The 22,304-nt window shown below is 44.5% G+C and overlaps 1 protein-coding gene across 2 annotated transcripts in view; it reads left to right on the forward strand.

Moving 5' to 3' along the window:
• The first annotated feature begins 3,762 nt into the window (after positions 1–3,762).
• Positions 3,763–22,304, forward strand: part of NUDT3 (nudix hydrolase 3) — a 112,765-nt gene continuing 94,223 nt past the window's right edge. For both annotated transcript variants that reach the window (XM_044776479.2, XM_044776480.2), the window contains exon 1: positions 3,763–4,138. In XM_044776479.2, the coding sequence (XP_044632414.1) occupies positions 4,040–4,138 (99 nt within the window). In that variant the 5' untranslated portion in view covers positions 3,763–4,039. The remainder of the gene's footprint in view (positions 4,139–22,304) is intronic.

Below are 22,304 nucleotides of genomic sequence, written 5' to 3' on the forward strand. Positions count from 1 at the left end.
AGGTGGATCTTCGGCTCTGGTCGAGCCTTCCACTGGCTGCAGCCCCGGCCAACACCCGACTGCAGCCTTATGAGAGACCAGGCCAGCGCTGCTCAGCCAAGCCACTCCAGGATGCTTACCGGACAGAAGCCATGAGAAATAACGAATGATTCATGTTTTAAGCCACTGAGCTTGGGGAAGATTTGTTATGCAGCAATAGGTAACTAATGCAAAAGCAAAGATCAGGAAAAGAAGGTGCTCCTGGGAGACTTGACAGGATGGACAAGGCAGTCCTGGGGAGGCGGGAGGAGTGAGGGGCATCTTAACAGAGCAGGGTGGAGTAAGGGACTTGTGAAAACCAATTTCCTCTATTTTATTTGTCATTTCATCCAGGATTGGCCTTAAAAAGTTACTATAGATGATGTCTAAAATGTGGGATCAGGAGAATGCTGTGTGATCTACATTCAGAAGACAGATTTTGGGTGTGTCACATGGGGTGTTCCTATAGATAAGTGACTCTCATTCCATACTGAGCAAGTGCTTGAGCTCTATACTAAAGATCAGGTTCTGAAAGGGCAACAGCTGTTCTTGCATTAACAAATGTGTTCGTGAGATGTGTTCTATGCCAGGCTCTGGGATAACTGCTGAGTGAAATAAGCAAGGAGAAGTGAAACACAGATGCTGCTTTCAAGAAGTCTGAACTGTGAGATTGGCAAGAAAACAATGCCACTATGTGACAAATAATGTGATAAGGCAGGACAAACCCAGGCCAGTTGGAGGCATGGAGGCAGTTAGGGAGGGCTGCCAGGAGGAAGTGACTTTTAATCTGAGTTTTGGAGGATAAATAGAATTTGGCTTCTCTCTGGCTGGGAGGGGAGGGACAACGGTAGTGTGTGAAGGTCTTGGAAGAAGAGCCCTCCAGACAGCAGGGAAGCATGTTCAAAGACTTGGAAGGTTGTCTAGAGGTTCAAGAAACTATAGGTAGTTCAGAACGACTGCATTGTAGGGGAAGGTCAGCCTGGGCCATCTCCTGCAGGGTCTTGTATCTCCTGGTACAATTTGGATTCTATCTTTAAAGCACTGAGGAGCAACTGTAGGGCTCCAATCAAGGCCATGACTCATTCAGATCTACACCTGGGAAGGATCCTCTTGCTGCAGTGGGTGGACGGAGCTGAAGGGGACTGGATGGGAGCCAAGAAGACCACGGTTCAGGCAAGAGGGAGAATCCTAATGAGGTAATGGCAGAGAGCAAGGAGGGAAGGGGCTGCGGTTGAGGATGTCAAGAAGGCATTAGCAATGAAGTTTATTATGAATTGGACGCAAGGTAAGAGCTATATCAACAATGACTCCTGGGTTTCTAGGCAACTGAAGAGATACCTTAGTTTTTAATGTGGTCATAAGGTAACAGGCAACATTTTACATATTAGTTTTTTCTTATAGGACTTTCAGAGAAGTATTTAACTGGAATAATATGTTAATAAGTAGAATTTTTTAATGAATTTAAACCTAGTATTACCCATTGTCTTCCAGAAGTAGATGGATCCCTCGGTTAATGTTTTCTGAACAAAGAAAAAGTAATTATTACTACCAAGGCAAGGGATCTGGAAGTGATCTTGTGGGCTCTTGCAGCTAAACAGGCCCATTAAAGACAGGGAAGGAGAGGGCCAGCCCTGTGGCCGAGTGGTTAAGTTCCAGCGCTCTGCTTCGGCGGCCCAGGGTTTCCCTGGTTCAGATCCTGGGTGTGGACATGGCACCGCTCGTCAGGCCATGTTGAGGCGGCATCCCACATGCCACAACTAAAAATACACAACTATGTACTGGGAGGCTTTGGGGAGAAAAAGGAAAAATGAAATCTTTAAAAAAAAGAAAAAGCTGGGGAAGGAATTAGAAACCAACAGAAAAACCCCCATTCCTCTATTCAATCAACATTTACTGAGCTCTTATCTGGACAAGGCCTTGTGCCAGGAGGCGGAGATAGGAAGGTAAAGACAATGCCTGCCCTCCAGGAGTTTACAATCTAACTTGCTTATCATCTTTACTCTGGTGTACTGAAACCTGGAATTCCATTTGCAATTCTGCTCTCAACCTTAAGTGGCGCATAGTACAGTGTAGCTGCCCAGCTGCTGGTATGATTGTGCTCATACAACTTTTCTGGGAAGGCTTTGGCAACAGACAGCAAGAGCCATAAACATGTTGCTACCTCCTCGATCTGCCTCTGGGAATTTATCGTGAGGAACTCTCTGAGATAGGGACAAGGATTTCTGTAAAGGGACGTTCCCTGCTGTTCTAATGAAACAATGGGGAAACAGTAAAATGATTGATGGTACATCCCTATGATGGACTATTAGGTAGTAACTAGAAATGGTATTTAAAAAAAAGCAACATGGGGTAAAGATCAGGAAAAAAGCAAGTTACAGATCTCTACAGAATGTGCTCAAAAATATCCATGGTTTAGGTTTTTAACGCCCTCTGTATTTTTCAAATTTTTGACTGCGCATGTTACCGTATTTCTACAATGAGAACTTTTGTTTTTTTCTTCCTTTCTTTTAAATTAGAGACCTAACAGCAAAGGAGAAAGCTAGAAAGACAACCAAAATGACAAAGATTTTGGCAATTCTGTTGCATGAAAACTGACCAGAATTAACTGAAATTCCACATCTCATGTGGCAAGGGTTGAGCGACATGTCAATAATATTAGCTGCAATGTATGGAGTGACTACTATGTGCCAGGCGCCAAATTGGTTTATCATCTCTATTTTACAATGGTAAAGAAATGATGTAATTGAGATTCCAACCTAGGTTTGTTTGGTTTCAAATCCTGAGCTCTTTGACTACGCTAAATACAAGCAAATTCAAAAAGGGTAATCATCAATTCACAGGCAAATCCTGCACAGGATTTCCAGCATGTTCAGGGTATCGGCATGGTACTAGGTTTGGTCTGGGATTCTGAGAACATTCACAGGTCATACTCTATTTTTCGTTGCTCCAGGGCATCTGGCTGTATATCTTTCCCTAGAGAATCTGTTTGACATCCACAATATATAATCCTCGTTTATTGCCGGAAACGACGATGCTTTACGATTTGCTTTATGTGTGTACATACGTACAATATACATCTTCCTTTCTGGCCCTCTTGTTTACCTTAAGAGGAAGCATTTGCTTTTTTGCACCAATAAAAGATTGCAGGATAAACATCTGTTCTTTCTAACGGACTACAAGCCCCTAAGACTTCGAGAGTTTCTGGATGTCAATGCAATGCGCACCTTCTCCTCCCCCGCCCCGTTCCCGTACACTGCCTAGTCCCAGGCATCTCAGGTTGCACTCCCCGTTGCGTTTAATTGCATCCCACTTCTTCTTCCAGACGCTACTCCTGCCCCTCTCCGCGATAGACAGGCAGGACCAAGGCCCGGGCGGCCTGACCTTGGGTCATCTTCGGCCGCGGACTCGCGGCGTGACCTTGGGCAAGTCCTCGCTTCCCCCAGCACCGAGTTGCGGGGCTGGATAGCCGAGTCTCCGCCCGGGTTGCTCCTCACCCGAGCAGGGCGACCCAGCGCCCGCGCCCCTTTCTCCCCGGCTTCCTCCGCGCGAGCCCCCAGGGTCCCCACCCCTACGCTGCCGGCGTAGCGGCCGCCTCGAGCCGCGCAGCCCTCTCCCTTCCAGACGCTCGTTTACGCCGCGCGGACTGGGAGGGCGCGATTCCCAGACGCGGGCTGCGCTGCGAGCGGGCCGTCGCCCCGCAGGCCGGCGCGGCCTTACGCCGCTGACGCAGCGCGCCCAAGATGGCGGCGCGGTCGTCGTCGGGGGTGGCGGCGGCAGAGGGGGCGGCGGCCGTGGCGGCGGCGGCGACGGCGGCCGTGACGGCGGCGGCGGCGCGGGGCCTGGGCCGGGGGGAATGAGGCGGCCGTGGCGGGCCAGCGGCGGGGCCGTGTAGCGGAGAAGCGGCTCCTCCTCCCTGCTTCCCTTGGCCGAGCCGGGGGCGCGCGCGCGCGCGGCCGTCTGGAGCGGGCTCCCCACCCTCGCCTCCCGCCACCCGCACCGCACCCCCACCCGGGCGCGGAGGATGATGAAGCTCAAGTCGAACCAGACCCGCACCTATGACGGCGACGGCTACAAGAAGCGGGCCGCGTGCCTGTGTTTCCGCAGCGAGAGCGAGGAGGAGGTGAGGCGGCGGGCCAGCCGGACCGGGGGTCGCCGCGGCCGCCCCGAGGCGCGGGGGGCGCGGCCGCCGGCGGAGGGTGTGCCCGGGCGGCGGGCAGGGCCGCCCGCTCGGCCCGAGTGGAGTTCCGACGGAATTCCTTGGGGCAAAGAAGGGGAAGAGGAGAGGGACGGCGGGTGGAGGGGAAGTGGGGTGAGCGTGGCCGTGCGCGCCCGCCGGGCCGAGGGGACGCCCGCCTGCTGCCGGGGCGCTTCCGAGGCGGCCGCCTGTCACGGGGAGGGTGGCCGCGGGTGGAAGGCGGTGGGTGGGGACGAGTGTGTGGCTTCGGTCCGGGCCTGCAGCCTTGGCCCGGGAAGGGCAGCTCCGCACATGTGTGCAGAGGCCGCGGTGCACGAGGCGCGGGGCGGCCTTTTGTGGCCGAAAACCGTCCGCTTCATTGGCAGTTTTGGGGTCTGCCGCCGGCTTCTGTGTGTCCGTGAGCCCGAGCGGGGGGGTGTCTTCGGGAGATTTAGGGCGTCGTGCAAAAACCAAAGCCGGCTGTTTATTTCACAGGCTGCTGGATAGCACTTAAGTGTAGCCTGAGAAGGAAGGACGTTTGATAAGATAATCTTTGTGGGCTGAAAAATGTTCGTTTTAATTGGGAAGGCTGAAAGCAGTGTTGAAGATTTTTGCCCTGACATTCCCCCACTGCCCTATAGGAAGGCCCTTAGGATTAAATTTGCTAGCGGAATAGGAATGCTTAGAATCAGTTTCTCTTTGCATAGGGTACTTCAAAAAAAAAAAAAAAAAAATCTCGGCTTCCCAAAGCCGTTTCTGTGGTGATAAAAGGAATTCAGAGAAGGCACATGTTTTGTAAATCCACAAAGAATAGCTGCTTTGGGAATTCGTAAGATGCCTGTGGGAATGCGTTTTTCTCGTGTGCATGATGGTAAAATGGCAGTTAAACTGAAAACAATGAAGGGCAGTGAAATTCAATATGTTCTGTGCCGGCATTCAGCACTGGGCTGTGGTGGCAGGGCTGCAAGTACAGTGCATCGTGTTGAAATGGGGGAAAGGAACTTGACCCGTTAGTTGTGAAAAGAAGCTGTGATGAAAGAGACAGATGGATTGCCAGGAGTTGCTGTCCAGAGATGTTTAGGAGGAAGTGGGAATTTACATTATTGCCTGAAAAAAATTAGTTAATAAAGCACTAATTGTGCTGTTGAGGGATCGTGTGTGTTCCCTTTCAGCAAGACAGAAGGAAATGGGATCTGGGAATGTATGCTTTGTGTCGTAGCATATATTGTGAAAATCCCCAAAGCAGATGCATTGTAATGGGGGTACTGTAAAAGCAGGATCATGCTGTAAATTATGTACTGTTTTGGAATACATTTTTGGGTAAAGTAAAATTATTGGTAGTGTTTTCTGCTCCGGAGGCTTTGTTCTCGTCATTATCGTATCATATTATGGGAAATCAGATGGGATCACAGGCTGTTAACTGGAGGGAAAGCTAATTAGCATAATAACATGTCTTGCACAGTACTATGGTTAAGTCTGTGAGCACCCCAATTATAAGTAGAAGGATGTATAATTTAGTTGTATTAATGATGCAAGACTTTATTTGTTAAAAAATATCATACCAGAAATTGAGAACATGTGAGTATTTTGGATCAATTGGAAACCCTTTATAGATCATAAGCAAACTAACCAAGACTTGATTTTCCGTTTTCTGTTAAAGCTTTATGTTCTGATGTTAAAGCATTGATGTTAAAACCTTTGACTGATCATGGAGTTTCCTCTACTGAGTTTCTCTTTGAACATTGGTTAATGAGCAGAAGATTCATGCAAATCTTTAATTACAGATTCAGTGGATGTTACAGCCAAAGCCTAGGAAGAACAAGAAAATGAATGAGGTGGACTCATTTTAGACTTGCGCAGTTCAGCAGCACTCTGTAATGTGGGATTTAAAGATAAGCGTCCCTCCCAGTCCAAAAAAGTTGAGTAGTTTTCGATGGGCTCCCTTAATTGGAAGGGATTTTGGACCACAAAATAATCTCTAGGGTGCTGTTCAAGTTTCAGATTATATAATTGGGTTGGAAGGGAAGTAATTTGTTAGTTCCAGCAGAACTTTTACGTTCTCAATAGAAGTGCCAGAAACTGGAAGTATTAACTACAAAACATTGTGGGAATGTGAAATTCAAACACAATAGGACAGTCAACCCAATTTTATTTTTTAATGGACACTAATAGCTTTAATCAAGATAGAATAGTTAACAGAATATTATTAGCATTAAAACAATAGTAATGTAGGTATAAGTAGGGCCCTGATTTATGAATTTAATTAACCAGTGTCAAGAAACATACATACAGTGTAAAGAAAAAGAGATGGAAAATATTAGCAGATAATAGACCATGAAGCAGACCTTCTAACATTCCATTTTTTCAGCTCCAGAGAATTTTATTTATAGGCCAGCAGTGATACCAGCTGAAATACCGATCCAGGTTAGGATGTGTGAACATATTCAGCAAGTTTACTGAGAGCGTTTGTTGAGCGCTCACGGAGTGTCAGGTTCTGTGGTACAGTTACGAAGGAGACAGACATGCAGGAGCTTAGAGTCTAGTGGGAGAGTTGGAAGAACAAACAGACACAACAGCAGGATGAAAATGAGTCCCCTTTCCTTCAAACCTCTGACTGCTTTTCCTGTTGATAAATAAGAACTGACAGTAGGAAAATCCCCCCACTTACAAGTTTTTCTAGTTGTTCCTGACAGTTTGATAAATTAATATCTTTAGGTTTGGGCGTTCGTGGTAACTAACATATTTATTACTGTGCTTTGACCCTGATGTACATGGACAGTCTCTTACCCAACCTCCGCTTTGACCAACTTGGAGCGCTGAGTGCTTGCTGTTACTCTGTGAGCCACTGGGTCTGATATACCCCAGACCATGTGGCTTCCCAGCCAGTCGTGTGCTTACAAAGAGTCAGTTGTATTTATTCCTGTATCTGTTTATGTTCATTGGACTTGTGATTGTAATTATGCAGTGTAATTAAATATGACATAAGCCAGTGAAATTTGAGTTCAAAATGAATGGTTTTGTGAGAAGTACTTCAAATGCTTTGGAATAACTCGATAATTTCAAATCACTAAAAGAAATGAATGCTCAATTATATGGATAAGCAAACTGAAAAAAATGGGAGGGAGTCTTAGAAGTCTAGAAGGACTTTACATATAGATTACTTCATGAATGTGTTTAGGTTTTTGTTTTTCTTTATAGAAACTAGAATTGGAAAACATAGGTCATGCATGGATGTGGTATGTGAAAGAAGGATAACTTGCAGTTCAACAATAGATCCACACTCAAGACAAGATCTTAGGGGCTGGCCCCTGGCCTAGTAGTTAAGTTCAGTGTGCTCTGCTTCGGTGGCCTGGATTCAGTTCCCAGGCATGGACCTACACCACTCATCAGTGGTCATGCTGTGGTGGCAGGCCACATGTAACATAGAGCAAGATTGGCACAGATGATAGCTCAGGGCCAGTCTTCCTCAGCCAAAAAAAAAGACAAAAGATGATATCTTGGACCTATAAACAAAGATTAGCCAATAAATATACATTTATATTTTAATCTACTATATCTTCTGATAATATTTTATTATAAACAATATAGAAGATTGAAACTTATTTCTTGAATAAGATTTTATTGTACTGGATTGGGTAATATGACATTCCTCTTTATTTTATTCTGCATTGGTCCTCCTAAAGCACTTCCAGTGAGATTTTTCCCTCTTCCCCACCTCCTTTCCTTTCTTGGAGCCTCGGTGATGACAGGAAGTGAGAGACACTGGGAGTGGGCCAGCTTGTACTCTGTGTACCATCCTTGGAGTGGGGTCGGGGAGTGTAACACAGGCATTTTTAGACAGTTGAAGTATCTAGCAGAGTGAAATACTCTCTTAGAAAGGCCAGTGTTACAGACTATACACCAGCTGACATCACTGTGCCTGGGAAAGTTAAAGCTGCTCCTAAAGGGTCTGTTTTTACTCCAGGAAAAAAATGAGTACTGATAGGATCATCTCAGTTAGATTTCCTTGTGCATTACAACTGTTTTTAAAAAGAAAGGACAAACTGTCTTCAGGGCGTTAGGTTTATTTGTTGAGCTTTTCCGTCAGAAGCCCTGCATGTCTTGGCAAGGGGCTGCTGCTTCTCCTTTTCTCAGATCCTTGAGCTCACTAGGTTGGATGGGGAGATGATTGGCACTGAAGATCCTCAGTGGGCAGAGACTCTGGTGGCCTGAGTGTTTGTCATGTAAAAATGCCCCAGAGGAGCAGGTAGAAGGACCTCACTGCAGATGACACTGTTCCCCAGGCCCTAGAGAGGGGAGTAAGGCACAGCTGGCAGTCCCAGAGGTGATAACTGACAAAGGGCTTCCAGTAGATCCCAGGCTGGTTGGGAGTCCTTTTGTAGCCTATCTTGGTCACTGTCCAGTCTTACATTGCTGTGGGATCATGATGGTGCATTGATCCAGTCTTCTGACTGGACGTTTCTGCTCCTCATTTCTTTAAATCTTCCCTGGAGGCTTTTTTGTGTGCTTTCCCTTGTGCCTGCCTGATAATACGGTTTAGTTGTTTAGACATTTCTCTTATTACCTCCTTTTCTACCGACTTGCCGAGGTGTGAATTCTGGTCTGAAATCCTACTGCAGTCTCCATTCTTCTTTTCCATTCCTTGCCCCAATCTTGTTTGCGTTTGGGTGATTCTCATTTCTTAATAAATATAATGTTGCATATCCACTGTGTGTGAAGCAATCTGTATTTTTCTTCATAGCCTAGTACAAAAAGGAAGGGCCCTTGTTCAACAATACATTTGTTAATTCATTCCTACAGCACATGTTTTTTGAGAGCCCTACTATGGGCTAGTCTCTGTGCAAGACCCTGGGAATACACAGATCATAAAACTGTGGTCCTTCCTAAAGCTAGCCCCTCTGCCTGCTGTGCACTTGTGCCCATCGCCTCCTGCCTACTCAGCGTCTTCTCTCCTATAGTTTTCCCATCTTTTCCGCTTCATCACCTTTTCTTCTCTACTTTATCATTTCCAGGGCAGATAGGCTGTAGTATTTCCTATCTTGAAAAAAATGCTCCCTTTGACCCCATATTCACTCCGGCTACCATCCCATTTTTCTCTTCCCTTTCACAGCAAAACTTTTCTGTACTCACTGTCTCCACTTGTTCTCTCTTGAATTCATTCCCGTTAGGCACTCTTTTCTATGATTCTGCTGAAGCCACTTTTCAAGATAACCTACAAGTTACCAAATCCAGTGGCTTGTTCGCAGTCCTTGTGTTACCTGATTCTTCCTCTCTTCTTGAAACACTTTCTTCGCTTTGCTGTAGGGCATCTCCGGTTCTTCCCTCCATTTCTGGTTGCTCCTTCTTGATATTGTTGTATTCCTCTTCATTTTCCTGGCTTCTTTTCATTGCAGTGCACAAGGCACAGTTTTTGAACCCACTTCCCTCATCCCCAAACACACACTCATATATGTGGGTGATCTCTTCCAGTCCTATCTTTAAATACCATATTTGTACTGATTATTCTCAAATGTCTATTTTTAGCTCTGACCTCCCTCCTGAAATCAAGACTTGACTATCCTGCAATCTACTCAATATTTCCATTTGGATATCTGATAGGCATCTCAAACTTAAAATGGCCACACTGAGTTCTTGATTCCATCCACCAAAAAACCATAGCCACAGGAACCTGCTTCTCCTGCAGTCATCCCTCTTTCAGTAGATGAAGTCTCCATACTATCAGTTGCTCAGGTTAAAAACCCTGGAGTCATCCTTGACTTCTCCCTTTCTCATGCCCACATCTAATCTGACAGCAAATCCTGAATAACCTTATCTCTTCCACCGCTGCTGTGCTATTCTAGCCTAACCCATTATTGCCTCCTGCCTGGACTGTTCCTGTATCTTCCTGACTGGTCTCTGCTTCTGCCCTTACTCCTCCCGTCTTCTCTACCACAGCCACTCGAGTGGTTCTTCAAACACGGAAGTCAGCTCGTGTCACCTCTCTGCTCCAGTGAGTGTTCTCACTCAGTAAATCCGGAGTCTTAACCAGGATCTCCAAGGCTCTGGATGGTCTGGTCCCCTGCCATGGCTCTGACCTCATCTCTTACCACCCTCCCTCTTACTCATCCTTCTTTTCCAGCCACACTGGCCTCTGTGCTGTTTCTCCCCATATTATCTATGTGGCTTGCTCTCTCACTTCAGGTCTGCTTAATTTTCACCCCATCAGACAGTTCTGTAATGATCTTCCTATGTAAAATAACACCAGTCCATTGTCACTGTGGGTCTCTTACGCTTTTTTTCTTGGCAGCACAAATCACCAGCAGACATTATGTATTCATTTGTCTGATGAATAGGAATAGGATAGGAGTTTTTTGTCTCTTTTATCCCTTCAGTGCTTAGAATGTAGTAGATGCTCAATATAACTTGTTGCCTGTGTGAATGAATGAATGAACACGTAGTTCCTGCTTTCAAGAAGCTTGCAGTCTAGTGGAGGAACTGAAAGTGGCCAAAATATGCTGAATCTTAGTGTCTACAATAATGTGTTGATAAATATGTTTCAGAGAAGTCTCCTAGCTCTTCCCTTTTTTCCAGTGTCTTAGTGACAGGGTGTCTGATAACCGTGAGTATCAGCCCAATGGGAGTGTATGTGTATTTGCTTGTAAATCTTTTCTGAATCTTATTGGATCATCCCATGCTAGGAGACTTAGAATTTCTTTCAGATGTTGAGCTAGACAGTCTGTGCCATCTGGCAGGATTGGTGTTGGGTGTTGCTGTAACGTACTGATCCCCAACCCCAGTGAAGGAGTTTCACTTTGCTGATAGCCTGGAACCTTTTCTTAATAAGTAAATAATACACCAACAAGCTACAGTCAAGTAGTAGATACTGTTTTAATGGCTTGTTGATAGAGGTTCATAGCCAACAATGTATGTCAACTCTGGATGCTAAAGTTTAGTTAATATTAGAATAGTTAATTTGAAGATGAAGTTGATAGAGATGGTCATAAAATCTTCCTGTCATCATTTTGTTCTCTATCTAGGTCAAAGTGAAAGAAACTTGATGTCAAGTTTGTGGGTGCCGAGTCTTGAAGTGTTTGATATATGGTGGTTAACATGTGAAACAGAACAAAGGAACCATCCTAGGCATAAAAGATAATATGTGGATAAAAGAACAATAAGGAATTGAATTTGGAAATAAAGTCCTCAAACTTAAAATTTAGTAATAGAACATACATACCTGAAGTCAGCTTTCTGAGTAAAATCCTCTTAATACCCAAGAAACTTTCTTGAATCCAGTTTGAGAATTTCTGCCCTAAAATAATATGGAAGCTGCTCAAGGATGTCGTCAGTCTTTCTCCCAGCCTTCCTGAAGCCTTTGCTTCCTAACCCTTTGAATAGAGAAAAATGTTTACTCTTCTATTTGTCCATTCATTTACTCATTCGTTGTACAAACTTTTATTGAGTGCCTACTTTCAGACCATGCCTTGTTCTGGGGACCCACTGATGAACTAGGCAGAGTGGAAGCCCTCCCTCTTGGAAGCGCATGACATAAATGCAGGAAGACAGTAAATGAACCAAAATATCAGTGAGCTTGATGATTTTAAGTGGCCGTGGGTGCTGGGCAGGAAATAAGTATGTGATGTGACTCAGAATAGGGGGAGTTTGGCAGATTTTGATTGGGTCATCTTGAATGGCAAGGCAGAGGGAAGAGCAATTAGAGGCCCCGGTGGGGAATGAGCTTGGCAAGGAGGAAAATCAGGAAGCAGGCCAGTGTGGCTGGAGGCCAGTGTCAGGCAGAGTGGTGGGAGATGTAGGAGAGGTGGGAGGGAACAGATCCTGTGGGGCCCTGTTACCCTTCCACTTTCCCTGGTTCTCCCTTACTCTGTCCTGCCTCTGCCACTTACAGTAAACCTGCAAACAAACTGGTAACATCCCATGAAACCATCTTCTTTTCTTTGAATGTGAGGAGTAGAAGTGAATAGGATAGTGGGAGTTTACTAGAAAAAGCTTTGTTTAAGTAATGTACAAGTGGAGATAAAAAAAGTACTGTATCTTTTAAAGAGAGAAGTCTGAAAGGACCCAAAGAAAACCGTAAAGTTTCTTTACACTCTTCTTAGGGTAGTTTAGTCGGAAAGATGACTTTGAATAGGTAATATATGCGTACACTACAAAATTCAAAAAGTGCAAGGGATATGGACTGAAAGGTAAATCTCCTTCCCACACGTCTTCTCTAGCCACCCAGTTCCTCATCCTAGATTCTTCTTTCAGAGATTGTGTGCGTGTCTGTAGCAGGCTGGTGCACACCAGTCAGTCAGGTAGTGAGCTTATAAAAGTTAGTTCTGTGGCATATTGCAAATGAAAGATTGGGGGACACTTTTTGTTTAATAGCACCAAGGTTTGCCAGTTTTTCCTAGAAATGTGTTTGAACCCAGGCCACTTGAGTACCTGTGGTTTTTCACCACTCACAATACCTAGTTTTATTGAGATTTGGTTCCTCAAGTGCCCGGGATCCTTTTAGACTGGGGAACTGCTGGGAACGGAGTGGGGGGTGGTGTGTAGGATGAGTTCTTGTGAGGCTGCAGATGTGTTGGCAGTGGCCGTGTGTATGTCAGGAGAGTGCTATGGTATAGAAAATACTTGCCTGACTGGCCTCCAAGCCCCTGAAAAGCAGCTCCGCACTTGCCTGGGTCAGACTGGGTTTGCTGGTTTCTAAACTCTCATTGTTTAGACTACTCAGAGTCAACCTTTTATCTTCCTCCTCAAGATTATGTATGAGCCTAAACCTGGTAGGAAGCTGTTCGCTTTAGCCACATGCCTTCGTCTCCACCTGTGGAGCGGGGAGCAGGTGGAATTCTGAGTGGAATTGTGGCTTTTCAGCTCCTCCTGAGACAGACTCTGAGATAATAGAAAATATATATTGATCTCTGCCCATGGTTCCTGGCACAGAGCTCCTTTTAACCCTTGTAATTTCCTAAGTGAAAAGAACACTAGGACACTAGGAGCATCTCTTGTTCTAACATTAGTCTTTGGCCTCTGTTCCTGACACAGGACTCCTGAAACCTTTGTAGCTTCCTGGGTGATAGGAATGTTTTTTGTTCTAATGAGGTGACTCTGGTGGGCTCCTGGATGGCTCTTAGATGAGCGCTGGTCACTGGAAAGACCAAGCCGTGGTTAGAAGCTTGGAATTTTCAGCCCCACCTCTCGTTCTCTTGGGAAAGGAGAAAGGCTGAAAATGAGTTAATGATTGATCGTGCCTACATGATGAGGCCTCCATAAAAATTCCAGTAGTACAGGGTTCGAGAGCTTCCAGATGGGCGAGCGCATCCACACCGGGAGGGTGGCACATCCCAGCTCCATGAGGACAGAAGCTCCTGTACTTGGGGCCCTCCTAGACCTTGCCCTGTGTCTCTCTTCATCTCTCTCCTTTATCATATCCTTTAATAAACTGGTAAACATAAGTAAGTGTTTCCCTGAGTTCGTGAGCTGCTCTAGCAAATTAATCGAACCCAAGGAGGGGGTTGTTGTAACCTCCAAACTGTAGCCGATTGGTCAGCACAGGTGACAACCTAGGCTTGCGACTGGCATCTGAAGTGGGTGCTGGCAGTCCTGTGGGACTGAGCCTTTAACCTGTGGGATCTGACACTGTCTGCCTGGATTGAAAATATAGCACACTCACCTGGTGTCTCAGAGACTTGCTTGGTGTAGGAAAGGCTCCCACACATTGGATGACTGGAAATGTTAGAAGTGTTCTGTGATGGTAGTAAAGGAGACTCACAGGAAAGAAGCACAGTAGGGAAGAACTGGGTTCTTCCTAGTCAAAAAGGAAGAAATCTGAGATTTTTCTTTCTCATAGACCATATCTTAAAGTTCTTTTCTCTCCCTTCCCACCAGTCCCCCAAAATGTCTGCTCAGAGCTGGGTATGGGAAAACATGACAGGAAGAGAGCACCACAGGGCAACCTCCTTGTTTAATTTGAAATAGAAAAAAATTACTAGAATGATTCACTCATATTCAAATGTGAGCACCAAAAGTATTTGCAAAGCAAACATGAGTGGTTTTTTTCTTTTTGCGACCTTTTTTTGTCTTCTTCTCCCAAAGCCCCCCAGTACATAGCTGTAGTTGTGGTCCTGCTGGTTCTGCTGTGTGGGACGCCGCCTCAGTGTGGCTTGATGAGCAGTGCTAGGTCTCTTCCCAGGATCTGAACCGGCGACATCCCGGGCCGCTGAAGCGGAGTGCGCCAACCCAACCACTCGCCCACGGGGCCAGCCCTTTTTTTTTTGACATTTCATCATTTAAATTTTGTGTGCTGCTGCTGCTTTCTTAGTTCATTTTACTAAAAGTGGACTGTTTCTGCAAATCTGGTTATGTATCTAAATAGGCAAGATAAGATCATGCTTTTTTGTGTGCTTTATCCAAATATACTTTAAAAAATTCTTAGTTTAAGATGCTTTTTAAGTCGTTTTCAAAATGGGGAATTAATAACTTGAGTGTCATAAAGCATTATCTTATGTTGGTGTATTTTGTGAGCACTTCCAAAAGGAGATAAAGAGAATGAATTTCTACTCCATGTTAAAAAAAAGCATTATAGAAAGAATAAAAGTTTAAATCTAAAGCAAGTAGAAACAGACTATTGTAAAGAGAAGACAAGAGTATTATAAACAAAAAAAGAAATGATCCCTTAAATAGACTTTCTTTGTTTACAGTTAGTCGATCTCTTTGTTCATTAAACAGTAAAGTCCTTTTAAAGAGCTGCCTGGAAAATCTTTTCTCTGAGTCAGTTATTTAACACTTTTCTCATGTGCTTTATAAGAGCAGCTTAGCTGTGATGAACAGAAAAGGATGTGAACTCAGACATACAGTGCTTCTGCTTCTGTTAAAGGGAGAAAGGATAGTCATTTTTCTTTGACTATTTAGGAATCCTAATAAAATATGCTTTAAGAGAAGTTGTGTGTTTTTATAAAATGCTTTTTTTGTGTGAGTAACTTGAACTGATCTATTTTAGATAATTGGAATTTGTCAAGTATTTAATGTTTTCATTTTGTTCCTATTGCAGAAATGACTTGGTGTCTAGACTTATATTCAGTCATCATTTACTGAATGTGCTGAACCCCGACTCAGGGCTTTTACACGTATCTCTGCAGGGCTGATTTCTTTCCGGGAGGGTTTGCAGTTTGGGTAGGCTGCCTTTAATAATAATATGAGACTTTTAGATTTTATTGGTAAAATGAATTAGAAAAATAATCCAGAGAGTTTCTGTATGTGACAGTTGTATTTCTCTGGTACTTTCATAGGTTCATCAACTATTTAATAAGGAGCTAGCTTGGGATCATCCTTCTGCCCAGGAACTACAAGAGATTTTTCTTTCAGAAAGGATTTTTTTTTAATTACAAAACTAATTGTAATATCTATAAAGAATGCTTCAAACCGAGGAATTTAAGAGGTGTTGAATTACAGACTCTGAGCTCTTTAGGAGCTTTAAACTGCTGGCAAGATGCAGTTTAGAGTGTAAATGTAAAATAATTAGAGAACTGATGGAGAGGATGTTTATAGGAATCTGGAGTCTCTGAAGAGGAGCTGGAGTGTCAGGGACAAGTTTATGGAGCACACGGGGCCACACCTGGGGGTGTTGGTTGCATTAGGGTAGTTGACAAAGAATATTCCAGGTGGAGGACGTTGGGCCAGATGGGCCATGGAAAGTCAGAGGCCTGCTTTATAACCTTTGGAAGCCCGTTTGGCCCAGCGTGTTGAGAGGACCACAGACTGATGGCTCATGGGTGTATTTGGGCAGCAAGATGATTATAGATTTTTGAAAATTAGTTGCCAACATTTTAATATTGAAAATTTTCAAGTAACAAGTCTGGTCTTTAGGTTTCTTGAAAGATCAGAAGATGCGGCAGCGCTGGGCCAGCATTCCTATGTGATGACTGTAACCAGAGCTGAGTGGTGGCTGCTCTTTGCACTGCCACTCTTCAGGTGGCCACAGCCCTTACCAGTCCCTGCAGTCTCCAGGATCCCGAGGCCCAGTGTCAGCTGCCGTTTATTCTGGCGGCTGAGGTGTTCCTTCTTTTTTAAGGGAGAGTTAAGAGGAAGGTCAAATATTTCTTGTGTCTTTGTAAATTTCTCTCGAAAGTGGGAAGATGGAAGATAAAGAGGACTGCATGTTTCAAGAAACATGGGAGAGCCCATATTTCTTTGTGGAGATGAAAATATTCCTACCTCTTTCCTTTGGAAACATGATGTGTCTATGTCAGAGTAGTCTGACTGACTTCATATACTTATGCCCCCTGCCCAGGCCTGAAAGTGTGGCATTTGAGTTTTGATGTCTGTAGTGGTTAAGAGCTGGGGCCCTGGAGTCAGACAGACCTGGGTGGGAGCCCTGGCTCCCACACTCACTCGTCTGGTGATCTTGAGCAAATTACCTTACATCTCTATACCTCATTTTCTCACTTGGAACAATAATAGTACCTTCCTATTTGATTGTATTGTTGGAGGATGAGGTGAAATCACTTAATCACTTAATCCAGTGCCTGGCACAAGTTAATTTTCAGTGTCAGCTATATAAATATAAAGCTAAGACAAGGCCATTTCTAGCTTCATTGCAACTTGGACTTACAGAAAATTGTGGGAAGAAGCAGGTTATAGGACTTTCTGAGCCCAAGTTGTTTGCATTTGTTAGTGAATTCAACTTGTGCTCTTGAGCAGTAGTCACCGTGCTGCATTCCAGTGAACAAGGCAGACACAGCCCCTGCCTTCATGTAGCTTACAGTCTGGCAATGGAGATAGAGGACTAAGGCAGCCATTGTAATACCATGTTTAAAGTAGGAGATCTTAAAATAAAGTAGTTCAGTGGTTCTCTGGTTCATCTGTTATGACAGTTTTAGTCTTAGGAGAGGTACCAGACAGGGCAGAGTGCTTGGTGATGGTGGGCCCTGTTCACAGGAGCATGGCACTCTAAGTGGTCCACCATCTTTCCTTCTTGCCTCAGCTCATTGTTTATGGAGTGCCTACTTTTGATTAGGCAGGTGCCCAACTCTGGCAGGAAAAAAGGGAAAGAGAAGCCTTTCTCTGGATGAAAAAAGCTCCTGTCCTCTGTTTGCCTCCCCTCTCTGCCCTCTCCATCTGTGCTGGGAGAAAGAAATTAAGAGGGTCCAACACAGCCAGTGTCTGAGAGAGGAGTAAAGATGCTTCCCCTCCCCATGCCCGAGGACTTGAACACAAGAAGCTCAGCAGAGAACCTTCTCAGTTTCGAACCTTGGAGCTGCCGCTGGAACCAGGAACATCCTTCAAAACTGAACTTTTTATCTCTTGATATTAATACTATGTACAATTAAAAATTAGTACTTTATTACATGTCTAAGAAATTATTTTAAGTGCATAAAAGAGAACGGATTTATTTTAACAACTTGTATTTTATATTTTTAAAATAATCCCTGTGGATTGCTTTTATAATACAACTTTTTTTTTAAACTAGAAATGCAGTGCTGTGGGGAAAGAAGAGGGGAGATGCATTCTTCTTGGGTTGATAAGGCGTGTGGCTGGGAAGGACTTGGCGGAGAACTTGGTCACGCGGTTTGAGGGAGGCTAAGCTGTGTCAGACTGGGCAGAGGAGGCCGGGGCAGCTGAGGCAGCAGCCTCCACCCTGGAGCCTCTGGAGAAGACTTCTGTGGTGTAGGGATTTGGAGTGTACTGAATGACTGATTTTTTTCTGGCAGAAAATCAGCGTAGAATATTTCTAGAGTCATTCTATGAATAACTTTGAAAGTGGGTGTGTCTGTGGGGAAAGGTGTAAGTGTTTATTATTTCTAGGGTCTCTGGCCAACTCCTCCCTCAGATCATTCCTCTCTCCTTTTTGAGGAAGCCTGTCCGAGAGGAGGAAGGGCCCACCCAGCACCCTAGAAACTGAATGGGCCAGTGTGCTCCTTGCTCCCTTCTGTGGTGGGCCTGTGTGGATGCAGGACTCAGGCTCCACTGGTTGTCTGCTCAGTGCTTGAGTCTGGGTCCTGTGGAGGCTGGGTGGAGGGGGAGGGGAGGGCAGTGGCTGTGGGCTGACCAGATGTTCACATTGTAGATCCAGGCTTTGGCTTTTGCTGTCAGCCCTGGAGTGCCTGTGGTATAGGCCCGTCTTCCAAGCCTGGCCCTCTAGTCCCTGCCCCTCCAGTTTCTGAGCCTTTGATATTTCTTCAGTACATTTCTTTTGGCTACAGATGGCCAGACATGTTTCTCGTGCTTGCAACCCAAGAACCCTGTCTAGTAAACCCCCTGGGTAGTTTTTAAGGTCACCTCTTTGCTAATCCATTGCACCAGAAAAAATGTACGTGTGTTGAGTTAGAATTTTTGTTTATTTATTTATTTTTTTAAAGATTAAAAAAAATTTTTTTTTCCTTTTTCTCCTCAAAGCCCCCCGGTACATAGCTGTATATTCTTAGTTGTGGGTGCCTCTAGTTGTGGCATGTGGGATGCCACCTCAGCGTGGCTAGATGAGCGGTGCCATGTCCACGCCCAGGATTCTAACTGACGAAACCCTGGGCCACCTGCAGCAGAGCGCATGAACTTAACCACTCACCCACGGGGCCAGCCCCTTGTTTACTTATTGATTTTTGTGGAAGAGCCTTTTCATTTTATTTGTGGAGCAGGCTTTAACATTTTTCATTCTTTTTGTGGTAAAAGTTTCTTCATGCTGAAGTTTTTAAAATTGATTTTAAATGGCCAAAAATAATCCAGTCAAATTAGAGCAAATGTGACTAACCTTGACCTGATCTCTGATATTTTTATGAAATGCTTACCAGCATGGTCATACCCTCCCCACCCTTGATGCTTATAGTTTCTCTTTTTAGAATTGTCCTAAAGAATATTTGAGAATGTGTGAATTTTTAATATTTTAAAACTTGTGGGTGTCAAGGATGAGATAAAAAAATGAATTTTGAAAATGCAAGTTTATGAAAACTGTAGGATGCTTCTTAAAATATACATCTTGTAGTCTCCAAGTCATATCTTAGTTAACAAGCATTTATTTAGTCCTTACTTTATACAAAGCACTATTCTAAGTACTCTGATGATTTTTAAAGAGCAATTAGAAAAATTGTAGAGAGACTGTGCTTTGGAAGGACTTTATGTTGGAGGCAAAATACTGAAATAGTCAACCTTAGGATTTAAGAAATGGATAGAGTTTAGATAGATAGGAAGGAGGGGAAAGAGTGTGTCAGGAGAAGGGGACCCAGCATGGTTGAGGCTGGGAGTGAGCTTGTTGCATGCCAGAGACTCTGGGAGCACATGAGCCTGAGTTGGGCTAGTGGTGTGGCAGGGGAAGAGATGGGGGTTGCTGGAAGGGAGGGGCAGGGGGCTATAGAACCAGACTTCAGAAGATGAGGAGTTTGGGTTTGATCCCACAGTGGGGAACCATGATTGTCCTCAAACGGTTGTTGTGGAAAGGCTTGTTTGAGAGTGGAATGCAGGATAAACTTGATGGGCTTTTCACTAGAAGGAACGGTTGGGAGAATGTTACTCTGTCCTAGAATTGAGAGCCATGGCAGCAGGGGAATGGAGTGAAGGAGTGAATTAAGAGGTGTTGCAATCGAAAGAGTGGACAGATTTGGTGACAGATGGTGTGTTAAGGATGAAAAGGTTGTGGTCAAAATTTAAAATTTTGATCCTGGGTGACAGGAAAAATGGAAATTTAGAAGTGAGTTTGGTTTTGGAGAGAAGATAAGACTTTGGTTTTTGTCCTTTTGAATTTGAAGTCATGAACTGAAGTGAACTGATGACTTGGGACTAGAGGTGGAGAGTTGAGTGTCAGGGACCTAGATACGGAGAATGGAAAGTCAGCATGAGAGAAAATACACAATGAGAGAAGCTGAGGGCAGGGCCTGAGTTCGGGGCACCGTGGTGGTCTGAGAGGCAGTTCACACACGCTGAGGGAGAAGAACATTTCACAGAGGAGTGGTGGGTGATAGCGTCAGACCTAGAGCAGTCAAATGTGATGAAGATGGGGTGAAGCAATGGACTGGATGATGACTTTAGAAAGCAGTCCCAATAGAATGGTCAGATGGACCTGTGGCTTCGGGTTAGTTAGGACAGCTTTCAGGAAAGAAGAGCATTTTCTTCTGAGATTGGAGGGTGGATAAAAGAAGAAAACCTGGAGCCTGAATTATATTGATGTGAATTTGAGAAAACTCAAATCCTTCTGAGAAGGAGAAATAGGGTGTGTTTACTGGAACTGGGCTGGTGATAGGAGTTTGAGAAGCAAGAAAAAGTCTGGCAGAGTTGCTGTGATATGGTTGCAGTTGAAATGATAGTTTTGTAAGGTTGGAGGTGAATGGTATGTATGCTCACAAGCAATTGTGGGCCTACTGTAAATACAGCACCATGGAGGATAAACTATGGGCAGGAGAGACAGTTTTAGAATTCTGGTAATGTATAATCTCTTGGGCTCAAAGAGAGGATAGAATTTATAATGTTTAAGTTTGTATATTTCCTTATCCCTTTGCATGTGGAAACTGGAGAGGGGAAATGGAACAGTGGAGATGGTTCCAAGGTTGGGGGCAGATTCAGGAGCATAATATAAGGTCAGGGGAATGGGAAGCTACGAGTCAGTTTTTTTCCTGAGGAAGATTCACCCTGAGCTAACATCTGTTGCCAATCTTCCTCTGTTTTGTTTGTGGGTCACTGCCACACCACGGCTGCTGATGAGTGGTCTAGGTCCGTGCCTGGGAACTGAACTGGGCTGCCAAAGCGGAGCACGCTGAACTTTACTGCTGGGCCAGGGGGCCGGCCACTGAGAGTCAGTTTTTTCATCTGTAAAATGGGAATAAATAGTACCTAATTCATGAAGTTACTATGAAACTTGAATGAGAGAAGATAGATAAAGTGTCTCCCGGGTACATATTGAGCAGCCAGGAATTGTAGCCATTGTTACTAAGACAGGAACTGCTGAAGAAGTCACGGTGGTCAACAGATAATTATGATGTAGTGAGATAAGTGTTGTGAGAGAACTGTGTCCAGAATGCTTTAGGAACAGAGGAGTAACTAATGCTGAACTGGGAAGTTGGAAACAGTGGGAAAGGAGTAAATCTGAGTGTTGAAGCCTGAGTGGAACTTTGCTGCTGCTACATTTATACAGATTGTGCAGGCATTAAAAAAATCAGATTCTGATCATAACAGCCTAACACAGCTGCGCCAAGATAGACTTCGGCATGGCATGTGAGCCAAAAATATAGGAACTGGGAAAGAAAGAATTTAGTGCAGTAAATGGAGCCGTGTGAGTTCACGGTGAAAGCGCTTTGTGGAAGGAAGGAAGACCCGAGGCTGTAGAATCTTTAAGTTTGTAAACCTGAAAGTAACCTTAGACATGATCCACCCAGGCGCTTCAGTGAGATAAGGGAGCTGAAACCAAAAGGGTGTTCATGTCCATCTGTTGTGATATTTCTGGTAAAAAAAATGTGCACAAAGGCCGAAAGAACATGAATTTCTTCTGACAGATCCAAAAAGGAGTTAAGTGGAATGGGAGAAATTTGAATAAAAATATATTGCTAAAACTGACTCCCAGCAGCAGCATTAAAACAAAACAAAACAAAGCAGGTGGAATGAAAGGCCATGATACAATTATAGAAGCGTAATCTATACCAACTTCAGCAGTATTTATTGCGTATTGTCACCGTGAGCTGCAGCTGATCACGCTTCCCAGAGCCAGCACATGTGCGTTGTGGGAAGAAGCTGAATTTATCAGAAACATGGATATTTTTGTCAAATTTTGAATGCCAAAGTCAAAATTTTTTTTTTTGAGGAAGATTAGCCCTGTGCTAACTACTGCCAATCCTCCTCTTTTTGCTGAGGAAGACCGGCCCTGAGCTAACATCCATGCCCATCTTCCTCTACTTTATATGTGGCGTGCCTACCACAGCATGGCTTTTGCCAAGCGGTGCCACGTCCATCCCCGGGATCTGATCTGGTGAACCCCAGGCCGCCGAGAAGCAGAACGTGCAAACTTAACCACTGCGCTACTGGGCCGGCCCCCAAAATCAAATATTTTGGAAGGCAGTTTTATTAGTCTTTCTTCCATTATAAAGATATTTCATGCTCGCTGTAGCAAATTTGGAAGACATCTCCTCTTTTAAGCCCACTAGATTATAAAGTACTGGAA

The sequence above is a fragment of the Equus asinus genome, chromosome 8, assembly GCF_041296235.1.
Source record: "Equus asinus isolate D_3611 breed Donkey chromosome 8, EquAss-T2T_v2, whole genome shotgun sequence".
Taxonomy (NCBI): Eukaryota; Metazoa; Chordata; class Mammalia; order Perissodactyla; family Equidae; genus Equus; species Equus asinus.